Here is a 25,000-nt window from a genome sequence, read left to right as displayed (position 1 = left end):
ATCTCTAATTTTTATTGTTTTTCTTAATTCAGAGGTCATCAAAGGTTTATCATTAGGTCTCATAGTTACATCTTTTGATGGAATACATATATTTGCAAATTTTAGGAACGTATCTGTAAAACGATTACAGGCAGTATTAACTGAATCACAATTTAAAAAAAGTTCTAAGTTCTAAGTTCTTGCTATCGAAGGACAAACCATCATCAATACATAATAATGTAAAATTTCAGGACCAAACATCTTACCTCCCTCCTATTTAATGGTACTGTATTCATTCACCTTCACGCGAACAAAACAAATTCAGATTACATTATAGTCGTTACAGGGAAATATATATTGCTGTTAGAAGGCGGTACGACTACAGTGATACAGATAAAGGTAAATCAAGAAAATGACCGTAAAGGTAAGTATGTGTGTCAAGATATACGTTCTGTAGTAGGCCTATTTTGGTTTTATTATTGATCTTACCTCAATCTTACGTCACCAATAGCATTTCAGATTTTCGCTTTCCGATACTGAGCTTCCCATTTCTTTATAGAATTATCCCTAAATGTTCCCACTTGTTTAAAGGGTATTTATATATGGCAGTTGATGCGATATTCTAGGGGTTGGTCTGAACATTACCATTTCTATGATGGTATATGTCGCGCAACAAATACAAACGGACAGATGCAGGCTGGTAAAGAATGTAGGCAAATTTCTTGGAAGATATCATCTTTTTGGCAAATTATCATTTCCTGTGTGAATGACGACTTTTTATTTCGCTCATTAGTGAACGTTGTGTTTTCGTCGACAGTCCCCGATTCTTAATTTGAGGAACTGACATTACTTGAACTTGCCCTAGATATTCTACACAAATCCTACCAATATCAATATCAGCACTGTTTTGTGACAATATTTTATCGTTGCTGAGATTGACTTCGCAAGATTAAAACGACCTAGGCCGTTCAACGTACATTCTGGAAATTGTAATATTTGTTTACATACTTTAAATAAAAAATCTCTATCCTGAAGTATCGGCGAACCGTTCTATTTACAATGACAAAGCTAGTTTTAAGACTAACTTTATTGTTTAAAAGTGCATTAATACATTTTTCATTGGCATATTGATATGCTGATAGACTTGGTCTCAAAATCACCTTAATATTCTTACCGAATAACAGTAGCGTTATATTTCTCAGTTCAAATGTTCGTTTTAGCAAAATTTTATCTTGACCGATAAATTACCTCTACAAAATAAGAGTAAATCTACACTTTGAAATATTAGTCGTCAACATAACCTAATTAGATAGGTGTTAACCACAATAAAGGAAAGGCTTTGCGTGTTGTAGAGCTTTGGTAACCGTACTTGTGAGAATTACGTCGTGGGCACCTAGTTTCGCCTCCAGGTTTTTTTTGTGCGAGTTAGTGATATCTTTTCTTCTGTTTTGTGTCTCCTCGCTTTCTGTCGATGACTATTAATATCGATACTGAATTTCGTTTTTATAATTTCTCTTGCTTACATGGTATATGTTTATATCTATTTTGCTTTTAAACAACACAACAATACGAAAGTCAGATTTGATATATTTTAATACTTACGACATCCCAAATATTAGGAAAGACATCAGATTGAAAACAAACATAATAATTTACGGTATCACAGATAAGAGTTTATCACAGACATGGGATGTCACATCGTGCAGTATATTTAACACTAGGCCATCACCCCACTGACCATTCTCTACAACTTCATGTTTTAGTCGATCCCGACATTCAATCTACAATGAATGCCTGTGTAAAAGAGACTGAATTATTTTGATAGTATTTCTGCTAAAGTTGTCATCGTATAAGCGCACATGTACTACTTATATAATGCTATCAGTTTTATCACAGGATACATACAGTTCATCAGTATTGAAGGTAAACATTCCTTACGAAAGGTAAAAATAAAATGCATACAATGTCATTAAAAGAAATATATACATTGCATAATTAGGAGACACTAAAAGTATTCTAAGCATTGTACATGAAAAGTATCTTTTACTTCCTGGTGTATTCAACGTTAGATATATTACAATGTGTTTTATAACGTAAAGAAAGACAGTCTGGAGCAATGATAACCTGTACTTCACACGAATACATGGAACGTAGGTGTTCTAATACATGCAACGATAATCATACTGGTAAATAATTTCTACAACAAATCATTATTGTGTCTATTACATATTTCAGGAAATTTGATGAATATTCTGTATTTATTCAGATCACGATAAACATTTGGCATTGATATTATTTCCAGTTACATGTACATTTAAAGGGTCAACAGAACAGATACCATAGAGAGGCGACGCCGTTATGTAGGAAGAAAGTCATTGCTGATGAGCTTCAGTAACAGTTCAAAGTTTTAAAGCCAAATAAGGAAGTGTTCTACTCTTGGGTACCATGCATCCAAAAAGACCATATATAATACATTTTACAAGCAAGGCTATCGTTCATAATTTCAAATGCTGAGCTTCCCAATGCTGATAAATAAATTCAAATATGAAAACAATTGAAAAATATTCATAACACCCAGTAATTGAATAAACATCCAGATACTTGTGTAACATCATAGCGATAGGAAAGGCTAGTTACACGTATGGAGCGCAACTAAAGATTACTCTTTGTCTTTTAAAAATAGTTATAAAACGTCGTTTAATATAAAAAAAATATATTGCATTTTTCCAAAATAGAAGTTAAACAATTCGTGACAAGCATTTGAGGACATATTTCCCAGAATATGCCAGGAAAAGAAAAGGGCAGGTATTCACTTTATAAATGGTGTTTAACATGTTAAATAACAACTCGCACGATAGAAATATTAGACAAAGAAACTGACAGTACACGTGTAGCAAATAAGTATTAGCATAATCTCTTAGGTCTGTACTTGTCATTTATTTAATAAATTGAATATGTGAAATTAATGATGTTAGGTATTAAGGCACAGCACATCAAGGTGAGGTACAGCACCTCTCAGATGTACTGTTAGCTGTTTACTAGTGACTCACAACCAGAAGGTGGTGCTACCACCTGTCATTTTAATGGTTTCATTATTCTTCTATCCTCTTACATGCCTTTGATTGTTAGGGGCATTTTTCATTGTTGCCATTCACTGTCCTTGGTTTTCTGATTTTTCTTCCTGTTCTGTATTCTTTGTTGATTGTTCTGTCTCATTTATCTCACCCTCCGATTGCCCCTGTCCCTTCTCAATCTTCGAGTCTTCTGTACTTGCCCCTTCTAGGACATGCCGTGACTCATAAGGCTGCTCAGGTTTCGATTCATCTGTACTTGCCTCCTCAAGGGCCTGCCTTGTCTCCTTCTGTCCCTCACTTTGTGTCCTAATTTGCCAATCCTGTACTTCACCGTCACCTCTTCGGGCTGTCTGTAGCTTTTGTAACTCCTCTCTAAGCTCTTCTTTGAATCCCTCGTGATCTCCCCCATTCTCTGTTATACCCTCCTTCTCCTGTGCTTCCGATCGCTCTGAGATCTTACCATTATCCTCACTGTTCTGGTCCGCATTGACGAAGGCCTTCAAATCGATGTTCAGGCCCTTGTCAGGGACAGTGGAGGATGGCGATACATTTCCTGCCTGGGATATTGATACTCCCGCAGACATCATGTCCGACATGGAATCCTGGCCATCCATAGACGGGTCAACCAAAGAGCTCATTACAGAAAGAGGAACCTCTCTTGTATTAATAGTCTGTGTCAGAGACTCGATGTCTTCCTGTGATTCTTCGACAGTTGTTTCAAGTCCCTGAGTACGGCCTCCCTGTTTCACCCCATCATCCCCGTTTACAGTATGTTCTACAGACACAGCTGGGATGTCAATACTTACAAACGTATCAACAGTCCGGTTATTCTTGTTCCGTGGTTTTCCAGCAGTTCCAAGTGGCGGCACAGACACCACAATCGTCTTTATTTGTCCCTGATTAAGAGTAACTTCTCCTTCCTCATCACCTTCCATTAATGGTGTCATGGTGAGCGACTCTCTGGACATAATGTCACGCCTGCGTCCCCCAGACTTGGGAATGTCATGGGCATTCCTGCTCTTGTCCTTCGCCTCTGGGGAGGGAGGAGGAGGACCAGGGGATTCTGCTTCTTTCTTCATCTCGTCCGGTTTCAAGTTAGTTGCACTTGAATTTCTGCTAATATCTTCAGACTTTAGTCCATTATACATGGAGGATCGGTCAGACATTGGATCCATTACAGCCATCCTAGAATCGTTGACCACCCCATTTTTAGCATGTTCACTGTGCAATGCCAACTTAGTTGAGGATGGTGTAACATCAAAGTCAGCCTCATTGACTGCTGGCCAGGGCTCAGGCGTGGATCCCATGGTCGACTCCCGCTTCCTGTCCACTGGAACTTGAAGGTCGAATGAGGTGTGGGTATGCTCTCGAGTATTTACAGTGTTTTGATTGGTCAGAACTGTGACATGACCTGCCGCATCTTTGACCACCGGAGTTGCCAGTGGTGTTGTCATATCTGACCGATCATCGTCCTCTTGCGGTGAAGAAGGTGGTGGTGGGACTTCAGGAACCTCATTTGTTGAAAAGAGGATACTGCGACTACGTGAAAAACCTGCCCCAATCTCAGTTGTCTCCTCTTGTTTCCTCTCCTCAATTGTATCTAGGCCTAAACCTGAAAAATATACCAAACATAAAGTTATCAACAACTGTCCATTTTGAGACTTTTTCACAAACTGTTTCAACAGAAAGATATGGCCCTTGGTCACCAGATGGTTTGACATTAAGAACGCTCTCAACTCTCAAAATCATTTTCATTTTAATGGCTATGTTCCTTATATATTAACAGCAATAGTAATGTATATGTGAATCATTTCTCAGAAATCACCTTATAAAGACAAAATTTTAAATGCTTATCCTTATCCAAGTGAACATCTTTATATGTATATTGACGGATGATTCCTAAAGAAACATCTGATGTTTAAATTTACAACTAAAAACCAACAACATAATAGTAATAACCATGAGAACAATAACAAAATAAATTAAAAAAAAAAATACAGTTGAGTCTCATTAATCCTGCTATCTCGTTTCCGCCCCAAAAAAGTCACCTGATGTGGGCAAATAATCGGCTGTACCACACCGGCGCATTTTAATATATAAAGGGGAATCTGTCCCAAAATCTCTGGCTTGTTCGCAGGAAAACTGGACCAGTGGTATCTTGATAATAGCGTCTTGATTGTCTATATTGCGAATTTCTCTTCCCAGAACATTGTTGCATCCCTAAGGCAAGAATTGATCTCATAAACATATAAAACCTTACATAACCAATTCTGTATGTAGCCAACTCACGTGTCCCGGATAATTTCCAATAACTGTATATAATTCACTCGGGCCCTGCTCCTCTGCTATCATTTCTTTCTTATATAGAAAGTAATAATTCCCCTGGCACAGGAATGCTTCACACAAAATCTAGTCAAAAATCCTATCATCCTTCTAGAACACCAGTTTTTAAAAGACAAAAAAGTTGCTGGTGATTTCATTTGCGTTTGAACATTTGAAATTTATAAACTTGCAGGTTTGATTTATACCAAACGCCCTAATCCATCCCTGTATCATACTAACACATTACAAAACATGATACCACCATACACAACATGTTACCACCATACACACAACATCATTCCACCATACACAACATGACACCACCATACACAACATGATACCACCATACACAACATGATACAACCATACACAACATTTTACCACCATACACACAACATGATACCACCATACACACAACATGATACCACCATACACAACAGGATGCCACCTTACACAACAGGATACCACCATACACAAAATATGATACCACCATACACAAAACATGATACCACCATACACCCAACATGAAACCACCATCCACACAACATGATACCCCCACACACACAATATGATACCCCCATACACAAGATGATATCACCATACACACAACATGAAACCTCCATACACACAACATGATACCTCCATACACACAACATGACACCCCCATACACACAACATGATCACACCATACACACAACATTATACCACCTTACACAACATGATACCACCATACACAACATGATACCACCATACACAACATGATACCACCTTACACAACAGGATACCACTATACACAACATGATACCACCATACACAACATGACACTTACAGACATACCACATGCGGTCTTCATTTATTCTCAATGCAATGTGCATCATACATCCTCTCTATTGATATATAAGTGAAATTCCACTCCTTATTCCTCTGTTCTCAGAACCATAGACTACCCCTATATATATCTTACTTACATAAATGTGATTTATTACAATGGGTGTTTTCTAATCTACTTACCAAAGGAATCTCTCAAAAGACACTCACAGTTACACTATTGATCCTGTGACCTGAGATTCCTTATACTACATGTACATAGGAATGTACTAAATAACGTTTTCTGTATCATAACATATGAAGACCACTTGTCTGTACTACCATAACAAGAATACTTTGGATAGTGTTTTCTATGTTAAAATAACTTCTTTATAAAGACAACCTCTCTATTAGGATTATTTTTTGGCTTTCTTTCCTGCAAGGCAATTACAGATAGGCTTCACTGTATCATATCATGAAAAGTATCTAAACTGAACACTGGGTTACAAAATTTCAGTTCAAAATGAACAAATTTTCAGATTCGATTCATACTGAAGTATCAGTTGCAGGATATAGTTTACTGCCGGTCAAATACAGGTTTACTGATTACATGGAGTTCAGTTTAGACAGGTTTACTGATTACATGGAGTTCAGTTTAGACAGGTTTCATGAGTAATGATGTCGACAACACATAAAATAAACTCAAACTGAAACTCTTTATTTTTCATCAACAGTGACCTTTACCTTTGTCAAGTTTGACCTGATAACCTTCGAATATATGAGCTTATGGCACTGCAGGAAGCTGAAGTGGAAATACACAACAGTCATACAGACTTTGGCATTAAAGAGAGCATAAAGTCGGATTTCTAAATGTTGTCGAATGGGTTGCGAAAAAAGAAGGTTCTTCTTTCAAGCAAGACAGTTTGAAATTTCTGTGTAAAATGTTAAAAGGTGTATATAAAAGTGATTGAGATACTTTAGGTTACCTTTGTGTGTTGTCAGACAGCATGCCCATGTTGGTACTCGACATTGACATTACCACCTGATCCCCCAGTCACATGTTTAAACACCCACTATACATAGGTTCCCTTTGTATGGTGTCAGACAGCCCATGTTGGTACTTAACATTGACATTACCACCTGATCCTGCAGTCACATGTTTAAACACCCACTATACATAGGTTCCCTTTGTATGGTGTCAAACAGCCCATATTGGTTTCAATCATGAAGCAAAATAATCTACTTTTAAAATTGACAATTTTATCAGAGTAAATTGCCTATAAAATTGAAAATTTCTAGGATTAAGTCGAAGATGCTTTTATTTTCAAAATATTTTATTGCAGTTCATTCAGTCTGTCTCACAACTAGTGGAATTTGTCAATCCATGAGGCTGTAGCAAGATTCAAACTTAAAAATAATTTTGAGAAAAACTTTGTTGTTAAAATAAAAATACATATATAATAAATAGGACACTGATATATCTTGCATTTTACAGAATTGAGAAGTAAAATTGCTGATTAACTTTGTATATTCCTATCTATATCAAAAGACAGTGAAGAGAGTAATATAAAACTCCTTGACATTATCACTTGACCTTTACACAATCATCCCACAATCTCCCCTGATTAAGTCCTCTTATGGGATTGGAAAAATTACAACGAACATTTTCAGCAAGATTGTTTCACTTTTAATTATCAAAATGGAAAGGAATTAAGATGCCTATCAGAATGTAAGGAGCCTGATCTCGCCAACGATTTATAATACATATATATAATCCTGAGTATTATCTTATAAGGAAAATAGTATATTGGGTACAGTGTTGTAAGGAACAACAAAACACATGGTTATCATATTTATGTCTAAGTAAAGCTTGCATCATTAAAATAAAACTACACCAGGTTTATTTTTTATTTGAGCTACATGCTACCTTTAAATGGATAAATTTGTAAACATAACCTTTTACTTGGCACTGATAGCCAATGTGCTGCCTGAAACTAATAGTTTTCAGTGTACAACCCTTACGCTCAATATATACACTCATATTCACTCAGTTTGTACAACCCTTACACTCAGTATATACACTCATATTCACTCAGATTGTATAACCCTTATGCTCAGTATATACACGTACACGCATATTCACTCAGTTTGTACACCCCTTACACACAGTATATACATTCATATTCACTCAGTTTGTTCAACCCTTACACTCAGTATACACACTCATATTCACTCAGTTTATACAACCCTTACACTCAGTATAGACACTCATATTCACTCAGATTGGACAACCCTTACACTCAGGATATACACTCATATTCACTGAGTTTGTACAACCCTTACACTCAGTATATACACTCATATTCACTCAGATTGTACAACCCTTACACTCAGTATATTCACACATATACACTCAGATTGTACAACCCGTACACTCAGTATATACTCATATTCACTCAGATTGTACAACCCTTATGCTCAGTATATACACGTACACTCATATTCACTCAGATTGCTAAAACTCTCTGAATACAGTTATAGCTTTGTTTATCCAAGTCTCATATGTCCTTTTTTTCTCCAAAGAACATTTTCATAATCATTTCTATAATTATATGACAAAGAAGGTTTTATTTATAATGGGTCTGTATCATTTGATATTTACTCAGAGATGGGTGCATCATTCCTTTTTCTAATTTACAAACACATTGTGTAATATGTTACAGACCCCTGTGATGATTTCAGTGTAGTGGTACTTCACCTAATGTTAAATCTCACACAGTGTCTAGCTTTTCCACAGAGCAGCTGATTTAGTATGGAGATAGGACATTTATTAGATTTGTATTCCACCGGAAAAAGTGTGGAGCTGTTTCTCACCGGAGAAAATGACTGCCCCTACATGTTAGAGGTTGGTCACACTGGCCTGACCAGTGACCTCAAGTCTTATCGGGTCAGGTGTTGATGCTAGATCCTATCCCATGGGTAATTTTAGACAGTAATTTAGATGTCCAGTCGAGATTACAAATGACTTAGTAAGGACAAACATCTGAAATAGATTGCCGTGAGTGTCCTATATCTGATCAGGAGACTGTTTTCTCATAGACGCCAATGGTTAGAGAATGTTTTGCATCCAACCTGGCCATTGACCTCCAGAGGTCTACCTCACAGGGTGGACACATAGCTGATAATGTCACCTTTCACCATGAGATCTAGTTAATAGAGTGTAATTATTACATTTCATGCATTTCACAAAGTAAAGTTCAGTCATGCATATGTAATTGTATCATCAATTCACAACATGCATTGTGGTGATTACACAAAATCTTAGATATGTCATGCTTGTAAATCAATACTCATTTCACCCGAAAAATATCTGAACTGATTAGAATTTGTTTTAATATCTCAAAATAATATTTTATAACACAGTAGCATCAAACACACAATGATGGCACGTATACAAGACTATATACGGCATTTGAGGTGATTTAGGCATGCATCCAGTTTGTGTTGTCTAAACTGCATGAAAAAATGGTAACAATGATCAAAATATATTTAATTCTAAATTTTGAACCTTTTTAGGAATGTCTTTTTCATGACTTTTGAATAGCTAAAGTAAATTTTTGATAGTAGTGTAAGTTGTAACATATACTGGCTGATACATGAGTTCTGAACATGACCTCCAGTTTTTATTTGAACGAAATTGAGTTTATCACCTAACATCCATTACACAAACAATTCATCAATAAGTTGAATTTGTCCCATGCTAAATGATTTTGTGCAAAAATTGAAAGATGGAATAGTTGTGGTGCCATGCTATGGTATAAGCACATTTCAATTTTAAGACCGAGAAATGAGAAATTACTTCAATAAAACAAAATATTGAACAAAATCAACCACTACCTATTTGAGAAATAAAAGTGCATTCAATGTATTTATTATGAAGTGACCTGGATGTGAGAAGAATTCTGTACTGATAAAACATTTCTCCAAATGTTTAGTAATTTGCTGGTGTCAGTAAGCTTACTTACCATAAATCCTTCCTGTAGATGTATGTAAGCATGGCCAAATGTAGCAAATAATTATTTTGTGAACACTTTTTTCTTACTAAAATTAAAATGTCTATCTGTATTCATGGAATTAATAAAATGTTTCCCTTAACACTCGGTGAAATTTCCCTTTGCATACTGAAAATAATGCTTTTTCGGCAGTAATCTCATTTTAACAGTTATCAACTGGTTTATTTTAGCTGTCATTTTGTTTTCACAATTTAGCTGGTGACAACGTAATTAAATAACTATGTGATGAAACTCAACAGGTATACTATAATAATGATGATTCAATTCAACAACAAACTACTACAATGACGTAATTCAACAACACACTACTACGATGACATAATTCAACAACACACTACTACAAGGACATAATTCAACAACACATTTAACATATAATTCACTAAAATTTTATTTTTAGTACATTAACTGCCATCACAGACACTGTACTAGACCATCAGATGGACAACTCCATGCAATTATACATCCTAAAAAGGTGGACATTAATGAAACAGTGGTACCAATGTCATGATAGCACTAATGCGATGCTGTTTTTAAGCACTGGAATGTCTTTTTGGTCAGGTAAAAATATATCCAATGTACAGTAATGTCTTTTTTGTTTTAGAAAGGCAAATTATTCCCTTCCTAAGAATGTTATAAATATTGACATTTTCAATTTTTCGGTGAAAATTGTAAAAAGTCAGATTTCATGTCCATTTGTACCAACGGATCTTGTTATCAAAACATGTGTTTTCATGGAAATTATGCTAAATTCAATTACATTAAATCTGTGTCAATATTTTTTGAAAAATTACAAATGGGAAATTTAGGCTAAAAAGCAATAAAAGGAATTAATTCTGATTTGAAAAACTGTAGCTGTGAGTGCTCATGTTACTGTTCTATAATATTGAAATTCTACACACGGACAAACAAACATGGCCACTGCATTTGATTTAGGGCTAAAATCAATTATCCTAAAGACAGACTGCTAGAACAGTGATGCAGAAAGAAATAAAACTCTGTCAGTAAATCTTCTACATGACATCCACTAAATAATAATCCCCTCAAGTCATAGAAATCTAAGACAGACTGAAAACCTCAATCAGCCTGGCAATGTTAATCACAAATTGGTGTGCCTTTACTATAGGATTTCCATGTATATGAGATTACATCTACATAGTAATGACCACCTTCATCTATTTGAAGAGCATGTCATGTGATAGTGGGTGATAGGCCAAGAGAAGAAAAGATAAAAGATAGTTGAAAGGGAATATCTATAAAGTATATGTTTTTTGTTTAGGGACAGTTTAAAGCAGTCAGAAGAGGTAATGGAGGTTATATCTGGAGGCAGGTTATCCAGTCTACTATGGTACAAGGGAACAAGGATTGTTGTCGTACCTGTGTTCTACATGAGAGTGTTTGATATGAGTTCCGGTGTGCGTGTCTTGTGTGGTGGGATGGAGGTATGAGTTGGTCTTTTCTTATATTGACTTTGTCGTGTATAGTTTTGTGTAGTGTTGTCAGTCGCATGACTCTCTTTCTGTCTTCAAGTGATTGCCAGTCAAGGTGTTGAAGCATGTCACCAATACTGGAGGTGTTTCTAAATTTGTTGGTGACTAATCTGGCTGCTCTACGCTGCACCATTTCTATTTTAATATAAGGGTCCCAAACTGAGCAGGCATATTCTAGGGATGGTCTGACAAGTGTTTTATATGCCTGCTCCTTGACAGATGTAGAGTTTATTTTTAGATTTTGTCTGAGAAAGCCTAAGGCTGAGTTGGCTTTCCCACAGATGTTATTTATGTGACATTCCCACTTAAGATTTGACTGTATAGTGACACCTAAATATTTTGCTTTCTCTACGTGTTGTAATTCCTTTCCGTGCAGCATGTATTTGTGATGTAGTGGGTGTTTGTTGTTGGTGATGGAAAGGACGTTATATTGTCAAGATTGAAGGACATTTCCCATGCTATCTCCCATAGAGCTAGTTTGTCTATATCTTGTAGTAATAGCTGGGCATCAGATGGTCATTTGATAGTAAGATAGACAATGGTGTCATCTGCAAATAGACGTACAGTGGAGTGAAGGCCAACAGGAATGTCGTTTATATAGAAAAGAAAGAGGAATGGACCAATAACCGAGCCTTGAGGGACACCTGACTTGACATCAACAATGCTAGATTTTCCCCCTTCAACGATGACAGTCTGCTTCCTATTATCCAGGAAGTTTTTTATTTAGGTGTTAACCTTCTCATTTACACCGTAATGACGAAGCTTATAACAAAGAAGCGAATGACTAACCTTGTCAAAAGCTTTGGAAAAGTCCATAATCAAGACGTCGGTTTGTTTTCCCTTGTCAATGTTGGAGCTGACAACAAATTCAATGAGCTGATTTCTCACATGATACTGACCTTCGAAAACCGTGTTGGAGTGGGTAAAGGATGTTATGTTTGTCAGCGTGGTTCATGATGCTACTGACCACTATGTGTTCTAGACGTTTGCTACAAGTACATGTGAGAGAGATTGGCCTGTAATTTTCTGGATTTAATTTAGAGCCCTTTTTATAGACAAGAGAGACATGCGCTAACTTCCAATCAGAGGGAACTGTGCCAGAATGAAGAGATTCGTTAAAGATGATAGAGTATAAGGGGCAATTTCAGAAGATAATTCTTTCAAGATCTTGGGCTTCAACTTGTCAGGTCCAGCTGCTTTACTAGGGTTTAAATTTTGCAGTAGTTTTTGTACGCCATTTGGAGTGATATCAAATTCTGGCATAATGGGGTACTGGGTGGAAGATGGGATATTACATCTTTTAAGGAATTCATCAGAGGATAATTTACCACCTGGGCTAAAAACAGACTGGAATTGAGTGTTAAGGGTCTCAGCCTTACCTACAGGGTCAGTTACAAGTTTACCATGTGATTTTAGAGATGATATACCGTTATAGTCGGTCTTCGTATGCTTTATATATGACCAGAATCTTTTGGAGGCACTAAAATTAGTGTCATTTTCTTGTGGGGTAAGAATGCCTTCAACATATTGCCAGTAGGACCTTCTGAGTTTCTTTTGAATGTCGTGCCTTAGAGTCATGTATTTAGTCCTCATGTTCAAATCACCAGACTTTTTAACCTTTTTATGGAGTGGATCCCTTTTCCTGAGAAGGTGTTTAATGACAGGAGTAACCCAAGGTAGACTAGGTTTGGGTTTGATGGTTTTATGAGGTATGTTGTCCTTTATGAGATCACAGAGGGTGGATTTGAAGACTTCCTATGTATGATTTACATCCCTATTTGTGGATTCAACCATGCTTGTGTGGAGGATAGACAGACCATTTCTGATTGTATCCCACTTAGCATGTTTGTAGATAGGAATGTTTCGTGGAATAGTTTTAGCTTTTTGTAGACTTAAATTAAGCTCAACAACGACACAGTCGTGGTCTGTTATACCAGGCATGACCTCAAATCTAATAACCTGGTTTGGTATGTTTGTAATTACCAGGTCAAGGGTGTTATCTTTCCTTGTAGCTTGTTCTACGATCTGTGTAAGACCCATATCGTCCAATAAGTTACCAAAATCAAAGTGTAATTTGGGATGATTTGTTTTGGGTTTTAGGATTTTGTTTTTCTTCCCAGCCTGGATAGTTAAAGTCCCCACCTAGTAAGATTTGGGCATTGTTTATAGATGTGACCTTCTCATCTGATATTTCTCGACCCTTTAGACTATTCTCATCTGATGTTTTGGGATTATAAAAGGAAGCTAGGTATAGTGTTTTCATTCCGAAAATTTGTACTTTAGCCCATACTAATTCAGTTGGGTCCTCTTTACTGGTGAGGTCTGTTACTTCATTGCTGACAAAGTCAGATCTTATTGCGACGAGTACCCCACCCCCTTTCTTATCCACATTTGACATTCGATCTTTCCGAAACACTTTAAAATTATCTGGTATATATTCTGAGTCTTTTATTGATGGATCAAACCATGTTTCTGTTCCAAATATTACATTAGGCTTGGTACTTTCGGTTAGGTTTAGGAAGAGATGTTGCTTGCCACCTTTCAGTATTTTCCCCTTTTGGAACATAATTGCCTCAGTGATATGCAATTAAAGCAAGCATTAATTTTCTTCATGTTTTGTGTACACTGAAATAACTGTTCCACTTGTCATGTTAATTGTGACACAAACGTTCCACATGTCTTAGAGTACAGTGAAACAATTGTTTCACGTGTCTATAGTGTACAGTGAAACAATTGTTCCATGTGTCTTGTATACAATGAAACAATTGTTCCAAATGTCTTGTGTACAATGAAACAATTGTTCCATGTTTCTTATAGACTGAAAAACTATTGTTTCAAATGTCTTGTGTACTGTGAAACAATTGTTCCATGTGTCTTATAGACTGAAAAACTATTGTTTCAAATATCTTGTGTACTGTGAAACAATTATTCCACATGTCTTGTGTACAGTAAAACAATTGTTCCATGTGTCTTGAGTACTGTGAAACAATTATTCCATTTGTTTTGTGTACTGTGAAACAATTATTCCGTGTGTTTTGTGTACAGTGAAACAATTATTCCACATGTCTTGTGTACAGTAAAACAATTATTCCATGTGTCTTGTGTACTGTGAAACAATTATTCCATGTGTTTTGTGTACAGTAAAACAATTATTCCATGTGTTTTGTGTACAGTAAAACAATTGTTCCATGTGTCTTCAGTACTGTGAAACAATTATTCCATGTGTTTTGTGTACAGTAAAACAATTATTCCATGTGTTTTGTGTACAGTAAAACAATTATTCCATGTGTTTTGTGTACAGTAAAACAATTATTCCATGTGTTTTGTGTACAGTAAAACAATTATTCCATGTGTTTTGTGTACAGTAAAACAATTATTCCATGTGTTTTGTGTACAGTAAAACAATTATTCCATGTGTTTTGTGTACAGTAAAACAATTATTCCATGTGTTTTGTGTACAGTAAAACAATTATTCCATGTGTTTTGTGTACAGTAAAACAATTATTCCATGTGTTTTGTGTACAGTAAAACAATTATTCCATGTGTTTTGTGTACAGTAAAACAATTATTCCATGTGTTTTGTGTACAGTAAAACAATTATTCCATGTGTTTTGTGTACAGTAAAACAATTATTCCATGTGTTTTGTGTACAGTGAAACAATTATTCCATGTGTCTTGTGTACTGTGAAACAATTGTTCCATGTGTCTTGTGTACTGTGAAACAATTGTTCCCTATGTCTTGTGTACAGTGAAACAATTATTCCATTTGTCTTGTGTACTGTGAAACAATTAATTATTCCATGAGTCTTGTGTACAGTGAAACAATTGTTCCCCATGTCTTGTGTACAGTGAAACAGTTGTTCCATGTGTCTTGTGTACTGTGAAACAATTGTTCCATGTGTCTTGTGTACTGTGCAACAATTATTCCATGTGTCTTGTGTACAGTAAAACAATTATTCAATGTGTCTTGTGTACTGTGAAACAATTGTTCCATGTGTCTTGTGTACTGTGAAACAATTATTCCATGTGTCTTGTGTACAATAAACAATTATTCCATGTGTCTTGTGTACAATAAACAATTATTCCATGTGTCTTGTGTACAGTGAAACAATTGTTCCATGTGTCTTGTGTACTGTGCAACAATTATTCCATGTGTCTCGTGTACAGTAAAACAATTATTCAATGTGTCTTGTGTACCGTGAAACAATTGTTCCATGTGTCTTGTGTACAGTAAAACAATCATTACATGTGTCTTGTGTACTGTGAAACAATTATTCCATGTGTCTTGTGTAAACTTAAACAATCATTACATGTGTCTTGTGTACTGTGAAACAATTATTCCACATGTCTTGTGTACAGTAAAACTATTATTCCACATGTCTTGTTTACAATAAACAATTATTCCATGCGTCTTGTGTACAATAAACAGTTATTCCATGTGTCTTGTGTCCAGTAAAACAATTATTCCATGCGTCTTGTGTACAATAAACACTTATTCCATGTGTCTTGTGTACAATGTAACAACTATTATTTCATGTGTCTTGTGTTCAGTGAAGCAATTATTCCACATGTCTTGTGTACAGTGAATCAATTATTCCATTTGTCTTGTGGACTGTGAAACAATTGTTCCCTATGTCTTGTGTGTAGTGAAACAATTATTCCATCTGTCTTGTGTACTGTGAAATAATTATTCCATGTGTCTTGGGTACAGTAAAACAATTATTACATGTGTCTTGTGTACAATGTATCAATTATTATTTCATGTGTCTTGTGTACAGGGAAACAATTATTCCATTTGTCTGGTGTACTGTGAAACAATTGTTACCTATGTCTTGTGTACAGTATAACAATTATTCCATTTGTCTGGTGTACTGTGAAACAATTGGTCCCTCTGTCTTGTGGACAGTGAAACCATTATTCCATTTGTCTTGTTTACTGTGAAACAATTGTCCCCTATGTCTTGTGTACAGGGAAACAATTATTCCACATGTCTTGTGTACTATGAAATAGTTGTTCCACATGTCTTGTGTACTTGTGTACTGTGAAACAAGGAGTCCATGGGGCTTGTGTACAATAAACAATTACTCCATGTGTCTTGTGTACTGTGCAACAATTATTCCATGTGTCTCGTGTACAGTAAAACAAATACTCCATGTGCCTTGTGTACAGTGAAACAATTTTTCCATTTGTCTTGTGTACAGTGAAATAAGTGTTCTGTGAAACAATTATTCCATGCGTCTTGTGTACAATAAACACTTATTCCATGTGTCTTGTGTATTATTCAATGTGTCTTGTGTAAAGTAAAACAATTATTCCATGCGTCTTGTGTACAATAAACAGTTATTCCATGTGTCTTGTGTGCAATAATCAATTATTCCATGTGTCTTATGTACAGTAAAACAATTATTTAATGTGTCTTGTGTACAGTGAACCAATTATTCCATGTCTCTTGTGTACAGTGAAACATTTATTCCATTTGTCTTGTGTCCTGTGAAACAATTGTTCCCTATGTCTTGTGTACAATGAAACAATTATTCCATTTGTTTTGTGTACTGTGAAACAATCGTTCCATGTGTCTTGTGTACATGTGTCTTGTGTACTGCGAAACAATTATTCCATGTGGCTTGTGTACAGTAAAACAAATACTCCATGTGCCTTGTGTACAGTGAAACAATTGTTCCCCATGTCTTGTGTACAGTGAAACATTTATTCCATTTGTCTTGTGTCCTGTGAAAAAATTATTCCATGTGTCTTGTGTACCGTGAAACAATTGTTCCATGTGGCTTGTGTACAGTGAAACAATTTTTCCATTTGTCTTGTGTACCGTGAAACAATTGTTCCATGTTTCTTATAGACTGAAAAACTATTGTTTCAAATGTCTTGTGTACTGTGAAACAAGGAGTCCATGGGGCTTGTGTACAATAAACAATTACTCCATGTGTCTTGTGTAAAGTAAAACAATTATTTCATGTGTCTTGTGCACAGTGAAACAATTATTCCCTTTGTCTTGTGTACTGTGAAACAAATACTCCATGTGTCTTGTGTACTGTGCAACAATTATTCCATGTGTCTCGTGTACAGTAAAACAAATTCTCCATGTGTCTTGTGTACACTTAAACAATCATTACATGTGTCTTGTGTCCTGTGAAACAATTGTTCCCTATTTCTTGTGTACAGTGAAACATTTATTCCATTTGTCTTGTGTCCTGTGAAACAATTGTTCCATATCTCTTGTGTACAGTGAAACAATTCTTCCATGTGTCTTGTGTACATGTGTCTTGTGTACTTTGAAACAATTGTTCCCTATGTCTTTTGTATAGTGAAACAATTATTCCATGCGTCTTGTGTACAATAAACAATCATTACATGTTTCTTGTGTACTGTGAAACACCCCCTCCATGTGTCTTGTGTACAGTAAAACTATTATTCCACATGTCTTGTGTACAGTGAATCAATTATTCCATTTGTCTTGTGGACTGTGAAACAATTGTTCCCTATGTCTTGTGTACAATGAAACAATTATTCCATTTGTTTTGTGTACTGTGAAACAATCATTACATGTGTCTGGTGTACTGTGAAACAATTGGTCCCTCTGTCTTGTGGACAGTGAAACCATTATTCCATTTGTCTTGTTTACTGTGAAACAATTGTTCTCTATGTCTTGTGTTCATTGAAACAATTATTCCATTTGTCCTGTGTACTGTGAAACAATTGTTCCATGTGGCTTGTGTACAGTAAAACAATTATTCCATGTGTCTCGTGTACAGTAAAACAAATACTCCATGTGTCTTGTGTACAGTAAAACAATTATTCCATGTGTCTTGTGTACAGTAAAACAATTATTTCATGTGTCTTGTGTACAGTGAAACAATTATTCCATGTGTCTTGTGTACAGTAAAACAATTATTCCACATGTCTTGTGTACAATAAACAATTATTTCATGTGTCTTGTGTACAGTAAAACAAATACTCCATGTGTCTTGTGTACTGTGTAACAATTATTATTTCATGTGTCTTGTGTACAGTGAAACAATTGTTCCACATGTCTTGTGTACAGTGAAATAAGTGTTCCACATGTCTTGTGTACTATGAAATAGTTGTTCCACATGTCTTGTGTACAGTCAAACAATTGTTTCACATGTCTTGTGTACAGTAAAACAATTATTCCATGTGTCTTGTGTACAGTGAAACAATTGTTCCATGTGTCTTGAGTTTATTGTGTATGTTCTTAATTTGATCTGTCAAGAAAGATATTTCTTTTTTTTAGTAGCATTAAAACCTAGCTATGCTGAATATTTCTGTTCTTTGTAGGTATGGCACCTAATGTATCATGTCACAAATAAAGAACTTTCTTCAAATTTTTAACCAAACAAAAACTATAACATTAAATTATGACTTTTTAGTCTATATGTAAATTGAATAGGTACACTGCCACCTCAAGCACTGATCTGACTAAATCTGATCAGGATGGATTTTGACACATCTGATTAAGAAAAATTTGAACAGACTTTTTTATGTATGCATCATTCCAGGGTTAAGAGCAGGAAAAATGACAAAACCAGGAAGACAAATTCTTACCAATACAAATCTACTGTATTTCAACCTTAATGTTTCTCTTGGAAATCCATGATTTAATTTGCCAGCAAAGAAGGATAGATACGCTAATGCTAACATGGTTTAGATAACACTGTCCAGCCTTGACGACTAGCCAAACTTATCTTAGTCTTCTCAAAGTATAATGACAAATGCTGTATAAATTGTGTTATGTCTGAATGTTTTGGGTTGGCTGGGATTTATTAAGTGACATTTTGCTGAGGTTGACCTTGGCATGGCAGGGCCCCGGGGTGGTTGGGTATCAGGAGGCAGTTTGAGCCATGTGGATTACGTATCAGATACAATATAACACAATTTTCACATTGGAATTAAGATATAAATAAAAATAAAAATGTTGGCTTAGGATAGACATGTAAGCTCACAATTGGATATCTTTGATTGCAAAAAATGCAAAAGACTGGTATTTTGGCTGTTTTTATTTTTTTATTTTAGCACCTTAAAAATATAAGCAATAGTGAATATCTTTTGGAGCATAAGATTGTGAGGAAAAATTTGAAAACTGTTTGACAGAGGGAGGAATGTGCCTCAGGCACATTTGTCTCTCATTATCTACTCCCTTATTCAATTACCCTGACATCAAAAATCAAAGTAAGTGTCATGTTTGTTTGCCCATGTCTTCAGTTTTATTATCCCTTCACAAGCAAAATTTCTTCAGGTAAATCGGACCTGAACAAATCCTAACTAGTGAAACTGACCTGAAATTCGGGTCAGATTGAGATACCATTCATATGAAGATTTTTCAGGTCAATTTCATGTCAATTTCAGATCAAATTCGCCTGAAAAATCTTCATGTGAGTTCAGGTCAAATTTTGTTAATTTCATGTCAAATTGACTGGAAAAGTTTACCTGAATTGACATGAAGAAGTTTTGACAAATTCTGTTTAATAAATATTCATTTCTGATAAATTCTGAAATTTGATGATAATCTTGAGTATATATCATTGTCAAACATTTTTTTTATTATGGTGTTGTTTCTATTTTCATTCTTTTATGTTTACAAGTAATTGAAATTCATTTGAGATTATTGTTGATGATGCATCAATGATTTAAATCAACGAAATGAAATTACTGAAGATAAGAGACTATGAAACAGATAATTCATCTACCTGCTTATACTCCTAAAACTTGGATCGTGCTCCAAGACAAGCTCTGGAGCCTCCTTTAAGCATTGCCTGACAAGGGTGCAGACTATACAAGTATTAGCCTATGTGTGTGAGATAGTAGATATGATGATATACTGACTGGAAGCAGACAGTTGTACTGACCTGTACGAGTACGTTCTGGTGATGTTTCCCGTGGAGAGTTCATGGGTGCTCTAATATTCTGTGTAGGAGACAGTGTGCTCGTCCGTGAGATCATCAGGTCGGCCTGAGTGCCCTCGGCTGTGGGGGGAGGGGCTGATGGCTCCCTGAAGAAGGTCTTAGTAGGGGATAAAGCAGCAGCCGGTGTGGTGGCTGGGGCCTGTGGCACTTTGGTACTGACGGCCGGCGAAACGGCATGCAGAGGTACAGATGTCCTAGTAGCAGACCGTGTTGGGGACTATGAAAACAACAAAACTGGTATTAGTATATCTATACATGGGATGACATTTACAATAAAATTACACTTTGAAAATAATTTTCTTAACTCAATGAAAACCTAGGAAATGAAAATGAAGCATACATCATCAGAAAAAAGAGGAATAAAAAAAAAACCACTTAATAAAGAATCATAGTATAACAACTTTATTAGTAATATTTTTCATTCAGAATATTTGAAATTTATTTCATTTTAAAATTGTTCTTTGTTCATTCACAAGCGCTAATAACAGCTTGCATGGTGATGAGTGTACCAAAAACGTGATCATGCAAAAATAATTTACACGAGTATTTGCATATTTAAGCTTTATTGCCTGGAAATATCTATACATGCTTTTGTGAAGTAGAGTAGACATGAAATGTCTTATATTTGTCTATATTTTAAGTGCCCATGGCTAATCTTTTGCAAAAATAAATTACTTTTCAGGAACAAGTTTTTTACAGTAATATTTGCATGATTTAACGATACAGTTTAGATGTCCAATTCATAAAGTAACAGTCACTTAAGTCGCAACATACGCCGTAAAACCTTTTGGTAGACTTCAAAATAACTTAATCAAAAATTGATTTTTTCATACTCAATATTTATCATATGCAGCAGGCTATCTTTCTACATTACATCAATATGGTGCATGGTAACACACCCGGAAATGCAATTTTATGCCCAAAAAACTGAGCAACATTTTGTAGTCACACCTGTCGGATTCCCACGTTGTTTACAGACCCTGTACGGCTTATAATACTGGTGAAATGTGGAGACTGCCACAAGGAAATGTGTAAATATGGCCGAGCAGGATGCTGGTCCTGCCAAGTTTGACAATCAGGCATGACTGAAACCTCTTAACCGTCGCCAATAAACAATCGTTAACAGGCACATACTGACACTGTTGGGCAATCAGATGGCGTCATTGTCTTGTTTTATTTTGATGTTCTTGTTTCGTTCTCAATAACAAATTGCACATGATCAGATCTTTAGGGAAAGAGAAACAGTTTACATGCCACTTACTATCAGTAAATGACAAAACCCTATTGAAATTTAAATTTGAATATTTTTATTTTTTTTAAATTTATGATATTGATCAGTATATTTTGTTTTGTTTCTCCTACACATAATACAGTATCAACACTTTTCTGTTTTGTGTAATAATAACTTCCAACCACAACGCCGTCAATTTTCATCAAAACGCCAATTTCTTGCTCCAGTGACTTAACACTGAAAACTGAGAGAGAACATTTAATTTTCGTGTATAACACAGCATCACTGTTACACATGTTGATTCAGTACTGATACAATCAATACCTTGTTTCAATAACGAAATGGGAGATAGATCATTTAGGATTGCTATGTAACTAACAGCACTGACGACCTACACTATTTACCATTGTAAGGTAAATAACAGAACACGGAAAAGATTATTTAGGATTGCTATGCAAATAAAACATGTCAACCCTGTTAGCCCTTGGTCTTTCCACAAAATTTTGTCACCTTTGTGCAAATCATTTGAAAATGAACTTTTCTATATATTTTCCCAATCAATTAATCAAAACCAATAAAAAAAATAAAAAATGGATTAATTGATTTACCTGATAAACTCATGATCAGAGGGCTGAGTATTTATAATATTTAATTTAACGTAATTGTGTGCATATGTCTAATGTTAAATTGCTTTCAATTGTTTTAGGCCAGATGTAGGCCAAAAAATAACAAGAGGCCCATCACTCACCTGGATCTCTAAGCAATTATGGCAAAATATTCTCCAAATGAGATCCAAGGGAATATGTAGCATATCTGTATTAGATTTTTCATGCCCAGCAACTTTATATATATGGTTATGGGGTGGGGATCTCAACTGTTTCCAAGCTGTGACTCAGAAACTAGGTCCCTAGGGTTGTGGCCAGACCCCAGGATCAATTCTAATATCATGACTGCATTCGTCTCTTTATGCCCAACAATTGTTTATATAGTTTTGGGGTGGGGATCTCGACTGTTTCAAAGTTATGACCCAGGGGTTAAGTCTGCAAGGGTGGGGTAGACCCTGGGGTCAATTCTTATATCATGACTGCATTCGTCTCTTTATGCCCAACAATTGTTTATATAGTTTTGGGGTGGGGATCTCAACTGTTTCAAAGTTATGACCCAGGGGTTAAGTCTGCAAGGGTGGGGTAGACCCTGGGGTCAATTCTTATATCATGACTGCATTCGTCTCTTTATGCCCAACAATTGTTTATATAGTTTTGGGGTGGGGATCTCAACTGTTTCAAAGTTATGACCCAGGGGTTAAGTCTGCAAGGGTGGGGTAGACCCTGGGGTCAATTCTTATATCATGACTGCATTCGTCTCTTTATGCCCAACAATTGTTTATATAGTTTTGGGGTGGGGATCTCAACTGTTTCAAAGTTATGACCCAGGGGTTAAGTCTGCAAGGGTGGGGTAGACCCTGGGGTCAATTCTTATATCATGACTGCATTCGTCTCTTTATGCCCAACAATTGTATATATAGTTTTGGGGTGGGGATCTCAACTGTTTCAAAGTTATGACCCAGGGGTTAAGTCTGCAAGGGTGGGGTAGACCCTGGGGTCAATCTTTATATCATGACTGCATTCGTCTCTTTATGCCCAACAATTGTTTATATAGTTTAGGGGTGAGGATCTAAACCATTTTGAAGTTATGACCCAAGGATTAATTCTCCAAGGGTGGGGCAGACCCCAAGGCCATCCTGGAAGCATATGTGCATTCATCTCTTTATACTCAGCAATTGTATATATGGTTATAGGGTGGGGATCTCAACTGTTTCCAAGCTGTGACAAAGAAACTAGGTCTGTAGGGGTTCAGTCAGACCCCAGGGTCTATTCTAAGATAGCAGTGTACAGTAGCGTACAGTGGCCATGGGTGATATTTTTGTACAATGAAAAACCCCTGTTATATTACATGTATAAAAACTTAAAAACAAAATCAGCACTAAAATTGGCATATACATGATGAAGTGGACTATGTAGGCTTCACATTTAAAAAATAAATTGAATTTGGTTTGAGACTACATTTTTGGCCATTTACAAATCTGTGTCTACACAACAAAAGCTAGCTTTTCATGTAGTCTATTTTTGTACTCAGCACATGTGTAAATATTGTGAAAAATCCAGTTGAACGACCTATGCTAAAACGTAAGTATTTCTGTTACCGTGTAGGTGATACTCAATTTCAGACAGGTTTTAAGAAAAAAATTACCACTTCTGTGGGTCAAATTTTGTGTTAAAAATCACATTTTTTTAAAAAAAAAATTGATGTGGTAACCATGGTTTTCACAAGTCTCAAATCTGGGGAAATCACTTTTTGAAAAAAAAATCATTCTTCTAATAAAAATGTATTCCATGTGTATCTAAGACATGCCCTTTATTTTGAGGATCAAGCCATTTCTACGTACTGTACTTTCCTACCTAATATCATGACTGCGTTTGTCTCTTTATGCCCAGTTTTGGGGTGGGGATCTCAACCATTTTAAAGTTATGACTCAGGGACTATGTCTCCAAGGGTGGGGCTAGACCCTAGGGCCATCCTGGAAGCAAATGTGCATTCTTCTCTTTATACTCAGCAATTGTATATATGGTTATACTGTGGGAATCTCAACCATTTCCAAGTAATACACTTTTTTTGACCCCACTCCTTAGCCCAAACGGGTCAGCCCCACCATTTGTACAATTGTGAATCCCTGTCTTCCATGAATGTTTCCGACCAAATATGATTGATATCCATGGCATAGTTCTACAGAAGATGTCGTTTATAGCAATATAGCCCCCTTTTGGCCCCGCCTCTCAGCCCCCTGGCAGGTCAGCCCCACCATTTTTACAATTTTGAATCCCCACCACCTAGGGATGCTTCCAGTCAAATTTAGTTAAATTCCAATCAGTGGTTAAAAAGAAGAAGACGTTTAAAGCAATTGTTGGCGTACATCGGACGCTGCGGTATGGCATAAGCTCACCTTGGTCCTTCCGACCAGGTGAGCTAATAATCAAATGATTCACTTAATCCTAATAGAGCACTGCAGAGCTGTGGGTTGGGGGGTTGGGGG

General features: G+C 36.0%; 1 protein-coding gene across 5 annotated transcripts in view; it reads right to left on the bottom strand.

Annotated features, from left to right (window-relative positions):
- Positions 1-1,559: 1,559 nt before the first annotated feature.
- LOC110464964 overlaps positions 1,560-25,000 on the bottom strand; it is a 66,008-nt gene continuing 42,567 nt past the window's right edge. For all 5 annotated transcript variants that reach the window (XM_021520483.1, XM_021520486.1, XM_021520485.1 and 2 more), the window contains 3 exons: positions 20,622-20,895; positions 10,208-10,219; positions 1,560-4,665 (listed from right to left, as the gene is read on the bottom strand). In XM_021520483.1, the coding sequence (XP_021376158.1) occupies positions 3,131-4,665; positions 10,208-10,219; positions 20,622-20,895 (1,821 nt within the window). In that variant the 3' untranslated portion in view covers positions 1,560-3,130. The remainder of the gene's footprint in view (positions 4,666-10,207; positions 10,220-20,621; positions 20,896-25,000) is intronic.

The sequence above is a fragment of the Mizuhopecten yessoensis genome, unplaced genomic scaffold, assembly GCF_002113885.1.
Source record: "Mizuhopecten yessoensis strain PY_sf001 unplaced genomic scaffold, ASM211388v2 scaffold11045, whole genome shotgun sequence".
Classification (NCBI taxonomy): Eukaryota; Metazoa; Mollusca; class Bivalvia; order Pectinida; family Pectinidae; genus Mizuhopecten; species Mizuhopecten yessoensis.
The sequence above is the reverse complement of the archived record's forward strand: the minus strand, read 5'-3'. Positions and strand labels throughout refer to the sequence as shown.